Source organism: Nuphar pumila, chromosome 14, assembly GCF_984573655.1.
Source record: "Nuphar pumila chromosome 14, dmNupPumi1.hap1.1, whole genome shotgun sequence".
NCBI classification, from domain to species: Eukaryota; Viridiplantae; Streptophyta; class Magnoliopsida; order Nymphaeales; family Nymphaeaceae; genus Nuphar; species Nuphar pumila.
This window is the reverse complement of record NC_143262.1, coordinates 11,733,367-11,752,729: the sequence shown is the minus strand read 5'-3', so window position 1 is coordinate 11,752,729 and position 19,363 is coordinate 11,733,367. Positions and strand designations below refer to the sequence as shown.

The 19,363-nt window shown below is 38.8% G+C and overlaps 1 protein-coding gene across 1 annotated transcript in view; it reads left to right on the top strand.

Annotated features, from left to right (window-relative positions):
• Nucleotides 1-5,581, top strand: part of LOC149816389 (uncharacterized) — a 52,885-nt gene extending 47,304 nt beyond the window's left edge. The window contains exon 6 of the mRNA XM_089988226.1: nt 4,835-5,581. Within this exon, the coding sequence (XP_089844352.1) occupies nt 4,835-4,846 (12 nt within the window). The 3' untranslated portion in view covers nt 4,847-5,581. The remainder of the gene's footprint in view (nt 1-4,834) is intronic.
• Nucleotides 5,582-19,363: the final 13,782 nt, after the last annotated feature.

The window sequence follows — 19,363 nt, the reverse complement described above, 5'->3', positions numbered from 1 at the left end:
TTCTGCTGCTTTTTACACCTCCACGAGATTAATGATTCCCCTAAAAAGACACAAAAGCCAGTGGTTGAGTGTCTGTTATTGGGATCATCTCCCCAATCAGCATCAGTATATGCAATTAAATCAAGAGAAGATGAGGAAGATAAGAAAAGTCATCGTGAAAGAGAGGACTTGATGTATCTGATAATACGCATGACTGCTCCCATATGAACAGAAGTAGGAGCATGTTGAAATTGACTTGCTGTATGAACATGTGCTATATCTGGTCTGGTAATGGATAGATAGGAAAGTGCCCCGACAAGCTGTCTATAAGAAGTAGGGTCTGCAAGAAGTTCTCCATCATCAATCTTCATTTTAACATTAACAACTTCTGGAGTGTCAACTTTCTTATCATCAGTAATACCAGACCTGAAAACAATATCAAAAACAAATTTAGTCTGAGATAATAAATATCCTCTAGGAGAATAAGCAACTTCAATGCCTAAAAAATATCTCAACAAGCCCAAATCAGTCATTTCAAAATGAGATTTAAGAAGTGTTTTGATTGTTTCAACTCCCTGTTTATCGCTTCCGGTGATGATCATATCATCCACATAGAGAAGAAACACAATGATCCCTGCATCAGAATTCTTAATAAACAAAGCAGTGTCAGTTAAACAGAATTGAAAACCAATATCAATTATAACACGACTAAACCTATCATACCAAGCTTTTGGTGCTTTTTTAAGTCCATAAAGAGCTTTTTCTAAGCGAAGGACTTTACCCTTAGGAATACTTAGACCAGGAGGGGGTTTCATATATACTTCTTCAACTAGCTTTCCATTTAAAAAGGCATTTTTGACATCCATTTGAAAATAAACCATTTTTTGATAGAAGCTAAGGCAATTAAGGTTCAGACAGTAGTCATACGAGCCACCGGCGCAAAGGTTTCTTCATAATCAATCCCATATTCTTGGGCATAACCTTTGGCTACTAAACGGGCTTTATATCTTTCAAGAGTACCATCACTCTTGGTTTTAATTTTATAAACCCATCGACATCCTATAGTTTTCTTCCCTGGAGGAAGATCTTGAATATTCCATGTAGAAGCCTTTTCAAGTGCATCTAATTCAACTTTCATGGCTTCTATCCATTTGATATCATTTTTTGCTTGAAAATATGTGGATGGTTCTTCATATGAGTGAATTAATGCAATAACTGCCCTATATGTGGGTGAGAAAGACTCGTATGATACAAACTTTCCTGGAGGCCTCGAGATTCGGGATGATTGTCTAGTTGGAATGTTAGAATATTTCTCAAGTGCACATTGAGGATTAGACTCTTGTCGCCTGGAATATTGAATACTAGTATCTCTATGAACTTCTTCATTTTCAACATTAAGATCAATAATTCTTTGATCATCATCAAAGTTACAATCAAGGTCATATTCATCAGATGTTGATGTTAGATCTAGCAAAAAGGAGTACTCAGTGACGTCTTTTAATTTTCTAAAATCAAAGAAGCTCTCCTTTTCAAGAAAGGAAACATTTCTAGACACATATAGTTTATTATTTTTGAAGTCAAAACATCTATAACCTTTCTGGTTTTCAGCATATCCTAAAAAGGCACAGGGAATCGCACGAGGGGAAAGTTTATCATTTTTGTCAGTAAATATGAAACATTTGCACCCAAATATTCTTAATCTAGAGTAGTCTGGAGAAATGTTCATTAGTTTTTCAATGGGAGTGATATTTTGTAACGAAGAAGATGGCATCCTATTAATGAGATAGGTGGCAGTTAAGGCAGTTTCTGCCCAAAAGTCTTTAGGGACTTGATTTGCTATTAATAAAGTTCTAGTGGTTTCTATAATATGGCGATGTTTTCGTTCTGCCAGTCCATTTTGTTGAGGTGTATAAGGACAAGATCTTTGATGTGTGATGCCATGCAATTTAAGATAATTTTGAAAATCTGTGGATAAAAACTCTCCCCCTGAATCTGTGCGAAAAATAGTAATATCATTTTGAAATTTGTTTTTAACCATATTATGAAAAGTTTGAAAGTATGAAAATACTTCAGACTTATGTTTGAGAAAGTACATCCACGTATGTCGGGAGAAATCATCGACAAAAATAACATAGTAAACAAATCCTCCTTTAGAAATTACTGGTGCAGGACCCCAAACATCCGAGTGTATTAATTCAAGTGGTCTTGAAGAGAAAAAGGTTCTGTTCTGAAATGGTAATCTTTTCATTTTGCCGAGAATACAATCTTTACAATCAAATGATTCAGAGTTACAAAATTTCCCTAGATTTGGAAAATGTTGGATTTTAGCTATATGTGGGTGACCAAGTCTCTTATGCCACAGTTCCAACTCTATTTTTTGAATATTATAACAAAAAGCTTTCTTCGGCATTTCCAAAAAATCCATGTAATAGAGTCCTCCTTCTCTATGGCCTTCCCCAATCAGCTTGCCTGACTGGCGATCCTGTACCCAACAACCATGAGAAGAAAAAGAAATATTACACCCATAATCAGAAATTTGAGATACAGATAAAAGATTTAAATTTAATTTGGGAACATGTCTAATTTCTGGAATAAAAAAATTTTTTGTTTTATAAATTTTTTCAAAATCTCCTATTCCTTCTATTTCAAGAGAAGTCCCATCAGCAGTAAAGACCTTTGACACACTTGTTTTATTTTTAACACATTTGGATAGACTTTGATTATTTGGGGTCATATGAAAAGATGCACCAGAGTCAAGAAGCCAAGAAATTTTACCTAAATCAGAAAAAGATGAGGCTGCTGCGCCGGTTGAAGCTTCAGATGAGGAAGAGGCACCTTTGATGAGAGGCTGAAGGATCTCCATTAGTTGGGCCAGGGAAACTGGTGCATCCTGATCTTTAGGCTCCGATCCAACAATTGCAGCTCTTTTTTCTCTCAGCTCCTTAAGTTTGGGACATTGTGGCCTGTAGTGTCCCGGTTCATGACAGTGATGACAAATAACTTTCTTCTTATCATAGTCACCATTTTGTCGGTTAAAGTGAGGAGGCCTATATGATCGAACATGATTCCCTGGTCTAGACACGGCTAAAACGGAATCATCTTCAATTTTTAAAGAACCTTTCTGGAGACGATTTTCTTCCATTGTTAACTCTTCAATAGTTTCAACAATAGAAGGAATTTTTCCCCGGTGAAGTAGGGCCGATTTAGTGGTTTCAAATTCCGGCCTTAATCCAGTGATAAACTGGTAAAAATGTTCAGCATCGAGTTGTTTCTGACGAAGCTCGATGTCTTCGGCACAATGCCACTTGGTTCTAAAAGGGAAAGTTCTTCCCAAAGTTCGGACAACCCATTGTAATATTCACGAATAGTTTTGTCTCCTTGTGTCATCATTCGAACTTTTTCTTGGAGGTTGCACACGTGTGCAATATCTTTAAGGGAATACATATTCTTAAGGTATTCCCATGCCTTATCGGCATCATCAAATTTGGCAAGACTTGAGCATTTTTTAATGTCAACGCTATTGATAAGCCATGACATTATCTTCGCATGAGATATTCTCCATTCTTTCCATTTCTTCTCGTATGAGGCAATAGCCTTGATTTTCTCTTCTTCCGATAGAGGGACCTCTTTATCTCCCTCCTTTTTAGTAAGAGATAGCTTAGGTTCCGAATCGGAACCATCCACAATCCCCCATAAGCCTTTTCCCCATATATGGTGCTTCATGATTGAAGCCCATGTTACATAGTTCGTATCGCTTAGTTTCATAGGCATGATGGTGACTTTATCATTGTCATCCATCGATTACAAGGAGAGAAAGAATAGGGATAGAAGAGAAACAAGAAGGAAAATGAGAAAGAAAGAAAAAAAACAATACAACAAGATGTGAAATCTTCTCCAATGAAGTGATAAAACACTTCTCTTCAAGTGGCGAACACTTTTGCAAACGGGCACGGAAACCGAGGCAGCTTTTCCTCAAGATTTAGTACTTCCGCGGCTCTGATACCTTGAAATGAAATGGGGATCTTCGAAACACGTGCTTTGATTGACAAGAGCAAGTGTCAAGAATGACACTAAAGCACAACCCTTAAAAAGGGTATAACTGGAAACAAAATAAAAATAAAAATGTATTCTTTATTGATATGAAAAACCAATTGCTTAAGAAGCATTGGGGTAAAATACAAGAGGGGCTGCACCCCTTTATATACACAGCTGAAAGAGGACTCAATAGAGCTGTTGGGCACAGTCCAACAGCTCTATTTAGAGCTGTTGGAATGTGTCAGTCCAACAGCTCTATTAAGAGCTGTTGGACTGTGTCAGTCCAACAGTTCTATTGCTAGTCAAGTCTGGACAGGACTTGACTAGCAACAGTCATTCTAGTTCAAACTGAACTAGATGACATAAAGACAAAAAAATAAAAATAAAGGAAAAAAATACAGAAAAGAAAGAAATTAAAAATGTATTTATATATATATAATAATATAATATTATTATATATACATATATGTACAGTTTTGCATTTTAACACCACCAACCAAATTAAACCTCAAATCACAAGGATGAAGCAACTATTTATCGTCTAGTGCATATTTATATATTGTTTTTCTTTTAAAATCAAAAGTTAACAAAACCCGGTCCGAGTCACCGAGTTGACCCGCCGAGTCAATAAAGAACGAGTCGAGTCACGGGTTTTAAAACCTTGTGTTAGATATGCTAACTGTTAATGGTTAGGAATTTGCTCTTTGATGTTACATAGCGCTTATCTGTTCTTGAGACAAGTTTTCAGTTGTGTGCGCTTGGTCTTGATCCAATCTCGTTTTGCTTTCCTGTGATGGTGGCGAGTTGTTTTTGGCTGCAGGTCTGTATATAACCCAGAAATTGTGGCTTCTTTTGACAATTGTGTCAAGGTAGATGAAGATCTGCATGGAGCTCATATGATGGAAGGAACCCGTTGTATTTGAGGTGGAGCTCGTGTCACTATTTAATGTGGGTTTTTTCTTTTTGAATTATCCCTGCTTGTCTCCACTTTGAACTTGGTGTCTTGGACACTGCATGCTTTCACACGATGCATGTTCATAAACCGTTTCCTTTTCAAACTTTAGAAGTGAACAATTGACCTGAATGCTCACAAGGGCTAGGCACGCCTGACTAGATGGGTTTGCCTAAGGTGATCAAGTTGAAGGATGTCGCAAGTTCCGCACCATGGTGTGTGTCCCTTGCCACAAGGTTGAAGCCAATGAAAAACTATTCCTATTGGATGCAGAGGGATGGTAGGGCGGGGGCACTGATGGACTTTTGCACCAAGGATGCCAAAACATGGACATGGTCAACTTTGCACCTCTCGGCCTGTTTTGATGGCTTGTCCATGAAATTACGGAATAGAAAAACAAAACGAACATAACACTGGTTTTGTTCGTTCCGTAACTGTACCAAGTTCAATGTTCGTTTGAAGAGTACTTGGATGCTGTGTTTCAAATGTGTGTTGTTTGATGACGATGTGCCGACAACTTTATTTTGGTTCGTATGACCCGATCCATCCATCATTTTATATATTTTAACAAGTTTATTATGGATTTTTGGCTTGAATATAGATCTAATTACTGAAGTATGTTTAAAACCATGTTTTTTTGTGTCGAATATAGATCTTGAATTGGATTTTTACTCTGAATATGGATTTTTGGCTCTAATATGGATCTTGACTTGGATTTTTTGCTCTGAATATAGATTTTTGCTTCTAATATAGATCTCGAATTGGATTTTTGCCTCGAATATATATCTCAATTTGGATTTATGAGTGTTTTAACATGTTTATTATGGATTTTAAAGTCGGACAAACCAAAAACTCTAAAATGAGTATTCATATTTATTTTATATACAAACCAAAAACCAAAATGCAACATGTTTATATACAAACCAAAAACCAAATAAATAACCTCCCTAATCAATGAAAAAAAATAAAAATAAAAATTCATATTTTTGTATATACAAACCCAAAACCCTAACATGCATATTCATCTTCATTTTATATACAAACCAAAAACTAAAAATTCAAGAAAGTAAATAGTATTCATATTTTTATACATATTTGATTCAAAGCCCTAATCAATGAAAATTAAAGAAAAAAACCTTAATTAATAAAAATCAAAGAAAAATCCCCTAATCAATGAAAATCAAACATAATCAAAGAAATAAAAAAAAAATCAAAGCGAACCTAATCAAAAGAAAAAAAAACCCAAATCAAGAAGAACTAAGAAGGGGGGAGAGAGAGAGAGAGACCAATCCAAACATCAAAAACCCATGGGAAATGATGCAAAAACAAATTGATTAGGCCTCATGCTACTTCTCCACATCTGTCTAAACAAATCCAAACATTCATTTTTTATCAAACACTTAGTGGGCATTTCATCCATCCATCTTTGCATCTGGTGGGCATTTCAAAGAATTGTGTCATGTAATGTGCGTCTGGTGGGCATTTCAACCATCCATCGATGCAATATATCATGTATCCTTGCTTCTCTGGTGGGTGGGCAATCAATGAAAGCATTGGATTTTCGTGTGTCTTAGGACAAAGGGAGCAATGGAGAGAAGTGAGGTGGGTCTCATCATTACCATGGGGTTGGTGGAGGAGGAGACCATCTCTGGTTGGGAATGGAGCAACCATGGGCGGCTTGGGTGAGCATGGTTGGAGTCTCCCTTTAGCTTGGCGATGGAGTGTTAAATTCAGGTGATCTTTGGGTGGGAAGAGACTTAGCTCGAGGAGCCACCACCATCTTTGTGTTTGGTTTTGAGTTCTCCCACTAGCTGGCCGCTGCACAGGAGAGAGACCCAGTCGGGCACTCTTGTCGAGTTAAGTTTTTTTTTTTCTTTGTTCCTTTCATCCCTGTTAGAGGGGTCAAAGGAAAAGAATGCCTAAAAACGTATGGGGCAGACATCATTTTGCGTGTTGGCCCGTCCGTTGTTTGATGATTTTACCATCCCCTGCGGCCAAAACGTCCCATTTCAGGTGGGGGACAGTGCATCAAATGCCCTAAAGGTTGTTTCTCCTCGTTATAAAGAAAAAAAGAACCACCAACGGGGGCGCTTGTCTGGTAGGAGCAGCTAGTGCATGCCACTTTATGTTGAGATGTTGCAGGTTCATAACCCAATGGTATAGTTGTATAACTGGTAGGGGTCTTCCTAATCCCAGCTTGCCTTTCAAAAAAAAAAAGAGAGAAGAAGAAACAATTGCCTTGAATGCTTGGTTATGTAACTGGGTCATTTTCAGTCTGATATATCATAAATTTTCCTTTGAAAATCTTCCGAGAGTATGGCCAGCTTTGACTTTCCGGCAAGGGATGCCACTCGTGGGATTTGAACTTGTCATGTCTAGTCAACTTGGTGACATTTAGAAGCCGTCCCTACCAGATGACCACCGGAGCCCTTGTGGGTCTTTTTCTTATCTGTAAAAAGATCAGTTCCTGCATAGGTGTCAGGCTGACCCTGCGGGTTTGATTTCTAGGCTATGTTCTTTGACTACATTTTCAAAACCATATATATGTTGATCAAAGCGAGGGTTTTGGTAGTGACACGTAGGCTTGGCTATAACCACCAGCTTGTGGGTGTGGCTGATAAATGGATCGAGCTTTCCTTGTTCTTTTGCTCAATGTGAGCCGAAGCTTAAGCTTATATTTACCTCATCATGAGCTCAAGGCATGCTCGACTTCTTTTTGCTCAACGTCAGCTAGAGCTTGAGCTCAAAGCCTCAAGGCTCAAGCTGAGCGATCAGCTTACTCATTACGATCCCGGGCTGGTTGATTTGAGGGGGGAAATGGCCAATTTACTTATAGGAGTCTAAAATATTGTAATTTTGCATTTGACGCTTAAGGTTTTAAACATTTGAAATAGGCACCCTTACCTTTGGGGAAGTCCCCCCCCCCCCCCCCTTAAAAGTTTTTTTTTTTTTAATACCCATCCACATTTAGCTCTAGTTAATGTTTAACGTTTTTGTTATTTTTTTCGATTTGAATGTTTAACTATTTTTAGTTAATTATAAAGATAACAACCTTACCTTTTTCTTTTTCTTTTTTTTAGAAAAAGATCATTTTTTTTGCAGCGCTCTGCAACTATTGACCATCCATCTCAACATTTCTTAAGATTAAAACCGCACCCATTTCAAGAAATGCTCATATAATGTGAAGTCTTTTCCAAATCCTTCAAAGTTGTTTTTCCCTTCTTACAACTCTACCTCGTTCTCTCTCTCTTTCCTTATGCACCTAGCAAACTCTCCGTCTTTAGGATCTCCATCTCTCACCATACCCTCAGCCTATTCTCTTAAATCGGTCAGTTCATTTGGGGGGCACCTTTCTTTATATTTACACAGAAGAACTGATCCTAGGATCATAAACCTAGCCGCACTGGTTCTGCCTGCTGCACCTACAATCACTATCTTTGGCAGCTTAAAACTCTGGGCTTGCCCCTTGCCCCAATAGAGTCTCCGGGTTTCAGCTTGCACAAGCGATGACACCCATGAGATTTCAACCTAGACCGCCTGCCTAAGGGCCTAGGCCCCATCCCACTATGTCAAACCCCCTTTGAGGCGTTTAAAAGGTCTGGGTGGGACCTTAGATCAGAGGATCCGAGGTTGTGTGGGATATGCTGATGTGACGTGACTCCATAATAGAATCTAAGCTTATTCAAACGAGTCTAATAAAAGGGAATAAAGGCTAGATCTTCATATTTGAGATCTGAAGCTTCTGAACACTGCCTCAGTGAATAGAGATACAAACTTGCCCACTTTTATAACCTGAGGGTTGTCCATTCCCTTTAGAATGTGAAAGGCATGCAAAGGAAATGACGTTGTTAAGGGCCTGTTCGGAATCTCGGCACTGGGATGGACGTTTATGCATTTTGGTGTTCCTGAGGCAAAATCTTGATCAAACACCCATGGTGGTCCCGTCGACACTAGGATGGGAGTTTATGCATTTGAGATTGGAAGTGAGGCCTTTTCTCTTTAGTATTTACACTAAGGAATACCTGGGACAACTGAGTTGTGTGTGTGTGTGTGAGAGAGAGAGAGAGAGAGAGAGCCTAAAGAAACATCAACATTACTAAGACAAAGGGTCAACAAACGTTGAGCCCACGTGCAAACAATTAGCAAACCTAAACAAAAGATCGAAAACACGAAAGCAAAAACAAAAATAAAAAAACAAAAGGACAAAAAGCAAAAAAAGAACGAAATGCCAGCAAATTCAGCCAGGGTCAGGAGGAAGAGAGAGTGGCTGAAGGCGGTGGAGACTAGGGCGACAAAGGCACAAAATTACCTACACATCAGCCAATATGCAATCCACGAGCTTATTGAAAACAACCGGAGTTTGACAGAATATCGCATTATTGCGAGTCATCCAAACAACCCACCAAGTAGTGAAGAGCCAAGTTCTCCAGATCAGCTGTCATCTCTTGCAATTGTGCAGTTGCGGCGGCCCCCATAGGAGATCAAGCGCAAAGGAGTCTTGTCGCACATCGACATCAGGTTTGTTTCACGTACTCTTGAAGAGATCCACAAAGATAGGGCAGGCTCAAGACAGATGATAGGTGGATTCTTCCGCCACATTACATAGGATGCACAGACTCGGAAGCTGAAAACTCACTCTTTTGAGGAAGTTGTCCGTCTAGACCCGATCATGCAGAATCAACCAAGCTAAGAACCGAGAGCACAGAGTTGGCCCTTTAGCTCATAACAAATGCTCAAGAAACCAGTCAGCTCCAAGTAGGGATGGCAGTGGACCGGGGACGGGAAGGGGGACAAGGTCTCCACCCCCGCCCTGTTTCAAAATCCGAACCTCCATCCTTGTCGGGGATGGATTTTAACCTCCACTCTTGCCTCCATCCCTGTTTCATGTCCTCTATCCCCGGTCCAAACGGGGGCAAGGCGAGGCGGGGCCCCATTTCTTCTTGGTCTATAGTCATCCCTTGAAGGATTGGGGACAAGGCGAGGCAGGGGAAAGCGTAAGTCCATCCCTGCACGCGGATTGATTTTAACCTTCATCCTTGCCTCCATCCCCGCTTCATGCCCTTCATCCTCGGGGGTGGGGGTGGGGGGGGGGGGGGTTGTCTCCAGGTCCACTGTCATCCCTAGCTCCACGAGGAAGAAGAGACCGATAAAGAGAGTTTGTGCAGAAAGCACTATTGGGCGCAATTGCCCGATGCAAAAGCTGGGTGAGAGGGTCGGGATCGCCCTCATTCTTGAGGATGAAAGACATGACTTTAAGCCACATGCGATGCACGTGAGAAGTAAGAAGCCTGTGATGATGGCAATAAAAAAAGAATGACTCAAGAGAGCCATATTTAACATGCAGTAATGGAGCACACAGATTGCCAGAACGTTGTGCCATCCAACATTGCTTCATGACGAGAGCAATACTTCTAAGTCTCTGAGCAATAATCTTCAAACCCGCCATACACCTAGGGAGCAACAGAGAGTTCCAACCCACCATATGACGCTTAGTCTAAGGATGACAGCCAGACCAAAGGAAATCCACCCTCAAACGGGAGAATTTCTTCTCCATGCTCGTGGGCATCAAGAACATAGACATAAGGAATTATGAGATAAAGGATAAGACGTACTTGATGAGGGTAAGCCTACCTACCTGCGATAAAAAAGTAGGAAGCCTGTCAGGAGGAAATTTTGGTATGAACTTTTTGAAGAGTGTCATTCCAAGCGGCTGAGGGGATGCACGTAAGTTGTAAAGGGAGACCCAGATAGGAAATAGGAGGATCTGAGGAAGCGCAACAAAAAATCTGTTACCCAATGGCCAACAAGGAATGGGGGGCATTGAACATGGACATGCAACATTTACTGTCGTTCAAAGATAAACCTGACAGAGAGAGAAAAAATTGAAAGATGAGCTTGAATCTCAACATTTGTTGCATGGAGGCGCAGTCGAAGAGAATCATATCGTCAGCGTAGGTGAGAATATGATGGGGAAATTCTTGGATACCGAGGGGATCAATAAAGTCAGAATCCGCAATCCTCTTGAACAAAACCATGAGGCCCTCATCAACGACGTTAAATAACAAAGGGGAAAGATGGCAGCCTTGCCGAATACCGTGCCCAAGCATGAACTGCGATCCTCTAACTCTGTTGATCTTAATCATAGAATGAGCATTTGAAACCAGCTCACACCTATCGAGAGAAACGATGACCGATACAGAAGTTGTCAAGCATATGGAATAAGAAAGGCCAATCGAAGGCTTTATGAAAGTCAAACTTGAGAGAGAAAAAAGATTATCCGCTGATATTCAAAGAGTGCAGGACTTTCGAGGCCAGAATGAAGGAGTGATAAATTCGTCTAAGGGGGATAAAATCGAACTCGGAATTCGAGAAGCGATGGCTCTGAGCCTGTTAGCCAAAACCCTAGCAATAATGTGGTAGATTTCTCAAAAAATCGAAATAGGATGAAATCTCGAGATATCAGAGAATGCCACATCCTTAGGGATGAGAGAGACAATGGCTAAGTGCTTGTGGACCGACAACCGACAATTACGATGAAATTCAGCGGAGACTTTGATAACGGCATTCTTAATGCATGACCAAAAGATACGGAAGAAGTTCACGAGAAAGCCGTCAAAGCCAGAAACTTTTCAACCTGGCAGGTTCTTAATAGCCGAAAAGATCTCATCTTCAGTGAACGGAGATTGCATGGTTCTGAATTGGGCTAGGTCAATAGTCTGAACGAGGAGAGGACCAATAGAGTCGTTGATGGAAGGCTGGGCAGCATAAAGGGCCTTGAAGTAGAGAGAAACTGAGGAGATGATATTGGTAAACTGGCCAGTTTCTTTATGTGTGTGTGCACGAGCAACTTGTACATGTGCACTATCAAGCCCTTAATTAATTAACCCTAAGCTCAAGTTCTAGCTCGACTCAATTATTAAACAAGCAAGCTTAAGCTAAACAAATAAAGCCTCTTATGAAAAAACTGAGCTCATTGCCCAGCCTAACAATTTACCCAACATTAGGTGGACTTCAAAATTATTTTAGTGGCTGCTTTGTAATTCTCCCGCATGCTTATCCACAGTCATGGCTACGTAGATGGCGATAGCAACATATGCCCACTACTAATGACAGTGGACCGGGGGGGGGGGGGGGGGGGGCACCACCCTGCCTTGCCCCATTTGAACCAGGGATGGAAGATATGAAACAGGAATGAAGGCGAGGATGGAGGTTAACATCAAAACCTGTGCAAGGATGGAGGCGGGGATGGAGGGCGGAATTTTGAGAGGAGGCGGGGGTGGAGGTCCCCGCCCCCGCCTCCACCCCGGTCCACTGCCATCCCTACCCACAATGTAAGAGAGAATACCCTGTGCAAATAAGAGAAAACCAAAAGGGTAAAAAATCGTCCAATCTTGGAGGGGGTAAGGATTGACCAATTCAGCTTTTTAATATCACTTATTTTATTTATTTATTCTGATATCGACACTGTTACTACTTAAGAAAGCTCACGCCCTTTGCAGTTTACACAAGGAAGGTTATTGGAAACTCTACTTAATTACATGTGGGAAACTCCTTTCTTGGGAAGTCGTCTCCACAACTGGAAACCTAGTGTTTCCAAAACCTATGAAAAAACTCTTAAAAATGCATGGGAAGCCTGTTTCGCATTGAGTGAGAAACCTGTTTCACATCACGTGAGAAACCTATGTACTTTATGTTAATTTTCCTTATTTGGAAACATACATTCTTTCATGTTTCTCATAAATACTAATTTTTTAATAAAAAATTGAGATATGTGTTACTTAAAATTTTAATTATTTATTTTAAAAAACTAAACTTTATATAATAAAAGAGTATAATGTATTGGATTAAATTAAAAAATTTCAAGTCTTTAATAATATCGCCCATATTTGTAACCTAGGGCTTGGTAAACTGGCCAAACGAACCGAACAAGGCATGTTCGGGCTTGGCTTGTTTACTAGTGGATTGAGCTCGTGGCTCTGCTTGTGTTCAATTTTAGCTGAGCTGAGCTTAGCTTGAGTATCCTCTTTAAGGTTGTTAATGGATGTGAATTGTCATAGGGTTCAGGTATGGATCTTACTTTGAGGTAGGGTTGTCAACTTTGTAGGTTTGAGTTGAATTTCCAACCAATATGGATCCATTTAGTCAGATTGAGTAAGAGTTTCAGATTCGACTCCATAACAGGTTCGGATTTGGTTTTTATGTTTTTTAACTATGAATGCAACTAGGTCTGACTCTATGTACAGGTATGTTTTTAACTAATTATGTTAAACATCTAGTTGGATATTGAGTTTGGCAAAGGCTTTCTTCATCCATATCAGAATGTCTTAGATCCAATCCAAATTTGGTTTCATGGGAACTTTCATTTAAGAAGCCATAACCTGAAATAGGTCTGATGGGCTGTCTGCAATTAAGTCAGTCCAAGCTTGTTGTTAGATTGGTGTCCCAAACCAGACCCAATTGACCAACCCACTTAATGACCAAACATTCTTAAGCACCAACCAAGCTGTTTTCACATGCTTTGGATAGCAAGCAGACTATAGTCACAAATATCGCTATTTTCTTCAAAATCACGTGAGATTTGCAAAAACCGAAACAATAAAAAAAAGGGACATTTTTTTAAAATATCGCCTATTTGAAAATATCACATTTTTTATCTTGACATTTTTGTGTTATTAATGTGATGTATATATTTTTATATGTTTTTAGAGTTTTAAAAAACAATTTTCTTAAAAATGTCTCGCAAGATTTTCCTTTGCCGATAAAATCCCGATAACAAGATTTGTGACTGTGAACTTAACTAGCTATGTTAGTGTCTACATCACCTCATGTTGATGCTGGATCCAGCAACAACCCACCTCATTTTGCTTTTCTTAAAGAACATACCTAAAGCAAAAAAGCAAAAGCAAAAGCCAATTTACATAGCGCACAACCTAATAAAGCAGGTGGAAGGAGAAAGACTTCTGTAAGATACCTCCAAAAATGTGAAGGCGATATGCCACAAATATTGCCTTTCCCACTTACAGCAAAACAAGGAAAAACTGTCAAGAACCACATTTATTGAAAGCTCCCCCAGTAGGTCTCTTTTTTTTTCTTGTTTTTTTCTAACTTTTTTTTTCTTCTCTCCCTTTCCCCACTGTACCCATCAATGCTTGGCAGGTACATTTTTGGCCTTAACTTGGGAACCAATTCAAGGATTTGGTAATTGATTTTCATAATAGTTAAAGGTCACATCTGTTCTGTTTTCTCTAGTAAGAGAAAGAGAGAAAGGACCAAGAGCAGATGATGAACACTCATGCATGTGGGGGGTTGTGTTCTGATGATGTTAGGTAGAGTCAATTAGGATGTATCCAATACAGCCCATGGGGACGCATGACATCCTACCAAATGATTCGTGTCTTTAGATGTGTTTCTCAAATTGTTGATAAATTATGAAAATAAATAGTTGTGCCAACTTGGAATGCAGTGTAGATTGCATGGCTTTGGAATAACTGTTAATTTTCCAGAGAATATATATATATATATATATATATATATATATATATATATATATATATATATATATATATATATATATATATATATAGAGAGAGAGAGAGAGAGAGAGAGAGAGAGAGAGAGACCCTCCAATCAAAGGAAGGTACAAGCGTTCAAACCACTTTTTGAAAATTGATTTTAAAAGTGTTTTTTTGGTAAATATAACTGTACCGATGTGATCTTCACGGTAAAAAAAAAAAACTTAGGGCAGACTCTTTTAACATTGTTTTTCAAATAGGATTTTATAACGAGCTAAAAAATTAAGGGTTTTAAAATTTTGAAGTTTTCTAAATCATAAAAGTCTGATTTATGCATAAAAAAAAGTTTACAATAAGAGTGAGTTCTTAGGTTTTTTGGTTACGAAGATTACATCTGGGTGTAGGGGTGTCAAAGGGTCAGGTTTGGTTCGGACCCATGTGGAACCAGACCTGGTCCTGATTTTTGGGTATGGTATTAGGTTTGGACCTGAGTCTAATCGGACCCACCATAAGAGAAACCATATCCAGACTCGATAAGAACTACATGAACCAGACCCGGGTTATATCCAGTAAAATAATATTTTTTATCATTTTTACATTGAAAAATTATGAGTCTTAATCGAAATTTAGGTCCACACCCAGGTCTTCTTATTTATCACCATACTCAGACCCTATAGGGTTTGGTTCAAGTAGGGTCTAGGTAAACCCAATCCATTGACACCCCTATCTTTGTGATTGAATTTGTCAAAAAAAACTTTTAAATATGATTTTTAAAAGTAGTTTGAATGGTTTGTACCTTCATTTAGTTATATATTTATATATAGCCAGAGAGAGAACACATTAATAAGTAAATTTAATATTTGGTTATGTCATTAGTACTATACTATGGTGAGAAATCGTAGGTAACCACTGTACCAGCTTTATTTGTTAAATCCTAACCTATGGGTGCATTGAGCATGGTTGGTTGGTTTAGTAGGAAACAAACGCTTCCAACTGAATAGTTTACTGTAGATTTTTTTTTCATCAAATGTTAATGTGCTGTGATTTGTTGATTTGTGAAGACCAAAGAACCTGTTTTTTTATTTATAACCCCAAAAAACCGCAACAAAGACATGGTTGTGTTGGCTCAGCCTGCCATACCTACGGTCGTCGTGCCCCAGCATAAAACTCCAAGGCTAGGACCCCTGCTTCGGCGCGAGTTCCGGCAGATGGACAATGCCCATGAGAATCGAACCTTGACTGCCGGTCTAGCAGCCAAGGCCCAACCCCACTACGCCAACTTCCTTGGGGCCAAAAAACCTGTTTACACAGAGAAATTGCATCATCCAAAATATATATGTTTTTATGCTAACCAAGTGTATTAGTTACAAGACAAGCAAAAAAACCAATACCCAATACAGTTCATACTATACAGTATCGTACCAATCACATGACAGTATCTTATTTCATCCGCATTTAATTATTTGACACATTAATGTTTGGAACTAAGAGAAACACGCAAAAAAGATGTGAAAGTTGAGAAGGCAAGTTTTCAGCCGTTTCCAACAAAAGAAAATTTTACATATGAAAATATTTTCTCAAGACCATAAGATTTTTCATGTGAAAATTTTCCTCTCAACACTCTCTCATGCATTGCTCTCATTGCATCGTGAATCTCTCTCTTTCTTCGTAAAATATTTAGTAGTGTGGCCTCCAAAAGTCATGGGCTCATGTTGTTTTGTTCCAATCAAACCGCATAGATGTGTTTAGCATGTTTCAAACAATAGAAACTACATTTTGAATCATGTTTTTCGACGAGAAAATATGATTTTATAACCTGAAAAAGTATTGTACATTGTAGGCTCTTGATTTTTGAACTTTTAGAAAAACAGACTAACATTTCCAAATCTGGCTTTTCAAATTCGGATTCCCACCAAGAAAAACATGTAAATCACATCTATAAAGTTAATTTCATGAAAAAAAAATGAAAACATAGGCATTTGTACCTCAAGATGCTATGACCAAATGTTCCTCCCGATTCAAGTGCTCACACACGGAAAATAAAAAAGTCATGTTGTGCTAAGTCCATTGCATATTTCCAATGGGAGGGCACAAAACCATCTCCCTCCTCTCCTGACCCCTCCTCTCCTCCTCTTTCTACGGCATCCGCCATCCCCGACCCTTCCTTTCCTTTTCTTCTGACGGAGGCGACGGCCACAACCCCTACAAAGGTATCTCTCTCCCTTTCATTAAAATGTTGTATGGTCTCATAGTGGACTACTGTTTTTGTAATGTTTTTTTGCTTTGTGTAATCCTTTTATAGATTTGCTATTTGTATTTTTGCTTGTTCCAAAACATATGATCTTGAAAGTTTGTTTATTTAAAATTGGCTCGTAAGACTGATATTACTTTTAAAATTGGTCAAAAATCATTTCTTATATCTTTCGCTGCAAAAATAATTTATAGTCCATGGTATTAATGATGTTGAAAATCATTAATAGATATATGAGTGCATAATTTTCCTCACATTTTTCTAACTCTATGTTTCTTGACAAGCCAACGAAGTACAAGAATTCATATGAAAGCTTTTCACGTGTATTTTTCTTTATAAATTTTTTTTTGGCTCCAAACATGGTCTAAAGCAATGTCAGTGTGTATCGGTAGAAAATAGATGCACACTGGTTATTTTTTAATAAATATAAAAAATACTAAAATAATTTTTAGTATTATTTAAATAGTTTTAACACGTGTTACTTTATGATTAATATGTAATATATTTTATTATTTTCTGGCCCATACATAACGATTCACTCGAGTATGGGTATTCGGCCGATACAGCTGAATCGGTGGCCCAACGATTCAAGCCCACAACCATACTGACAACATAGCTGATACGGAGTACGGTACATTTTTTTTTCTTTCTAACGATTTAAAATTTATATGAAACAAAGTAAGCACAAGAAACTCTTACTCTAATAAATAAATACCTTATTAAATAAATTGATTTTTTATAGGCAGTCAGGACAACGATGGTAAGTACGACAAGCAGAGAGCCAGGCTTCTTTGATCCTGGGACGGTTTCTCCTTGTAAATATAAAAAAATAATGGACAGAAAGAGAGAGAATCCGGACGGTGAATAAGGTAAGTAGGAAGAGGATGGAACAGACCTGACAGGATCAGTCCGGGACACTTTCGATGAATCAGGGGGAACACTGGAACTCCGTGATGCCATATGAGTTTGGGAAAACGTGTAGTTTAGTGCCACATATTTCACACCTCCTTGTCCGCTGTTCTTCTTCCTTCGATCAAGGAGTTTTTTGTGACAATAGTACCCTTTTGTTTTTGTGCAGGCAAATGGCATTGAATTGAACTCTCTGCTCCCCTCTTGGTTGGCATATAGGGGTGTCAACGGATCGGGTTTACTCTGATTCGACCCAAACCAAACCCTATAGGGTTCGGGTATGATGACAAATAAGAAGACCCGGGTCTAGACTTTAAGGTCCGATTAATCCATTGACCCGGGTATAGTTTGTGAAATTTTGTAGCATACCCGAGTTCTGATTAAGACTCATAATTTTTCAATGTAAAAATGATAAAAAAATATTATTTTGTTAGGTATGGTTTCTCTTATAGAAGACATGATTAGACCCAGGTTTGAACCCGATACCATACCAAAAAAGTCTCGTTTCATGTGGGTCCGAACCAAACCCGACCTGTTGACACCCTTATTGGGCAAAGGGACCGACCTAAGTGCCTCATTTTTGTTGACTCTTTGCCCTCGTTTACCCTAAATTAGACATACATATGTAGTGTTACAAACATTTAATAAGTTTCATGTTTGGATATAAATTGCTGTTAAAAGTGAAAATTAAGTTGCCATGGGGAAGTAAAAAGAGTATTTTATAGAATTTTGGATTTTTTTTTATTTTTACTCGAAGAAACCACCTCAGGTGCAAAGACCTAGTCGCGCTTGCTTAGCCTGCCATATTTACGGTCTCTATCCATGTGGGCGTAAAACTTTAAGGGCTTACCCCTCGACCCTAAGGAGTCGCCAAGCTTCGGCGCATGAGGGTGACACTCATGGGATTTGAACCTAGACTGCTCGTCAAACGGTCTAGGCCCCATCCCACTATAGGTCAAACCCCTTAGGTCTGAATCTTGAACTTCTTGCTATAATGTGTTGAATGACTTTTTTAATACTTATTCTTTTGTATAATGTTAACCCTAATTTTGTTTAGATAACAAGAAGAAACCGCCATTAAAGTTATGGATATCTTCTTTTTTTTTGACAGAGAAAGCTGGCTTTAGGCAGACCACTACCAGTTATACAACCATACCATTGGCATTAGAACTTGCAATGTTTCAGCACAAGGTGACGTGCACTAACTACTCCTGCCAGAGAAGCGAAACCCCAGGCTGAGAGGTGTCATGTTGATTGTAGTACCTGCAGTATAAAACTCCACGAGTACTCCCTCCTGTTTGTCAAGGATAATATGCCGTTGGGAGCGACCGATGATATGCACTTTAGATATCGAACTCACAATGTCCTTCAACTTGAATGCGGAGCCCTTATGGGCATTGCCAACTCTGAATTTACAAGGCAAAATTTAGTGATTCTATGATACAGGCCTTCAATTCCATGAACAAGCATGCTAACGACATGAATTTTTATAAACAATTTCATACAGTTCATGACAGAAATACCTGGTGGAATATAAGTTGATTTGTTTAGGTAACCTACTTGGTCATGATACTCAATACATCCCAATATTCTAATCAAAAGAGCCTCAATTTTCTAAGTAAAATTTGCATTATTATTAAGTTGGTGGTTATCATCATTAAAGCTATGTCACACTTAGAGCCCACAAACCCCATGGACGTGGTCCATGTCGATTAAGGCCAAGTT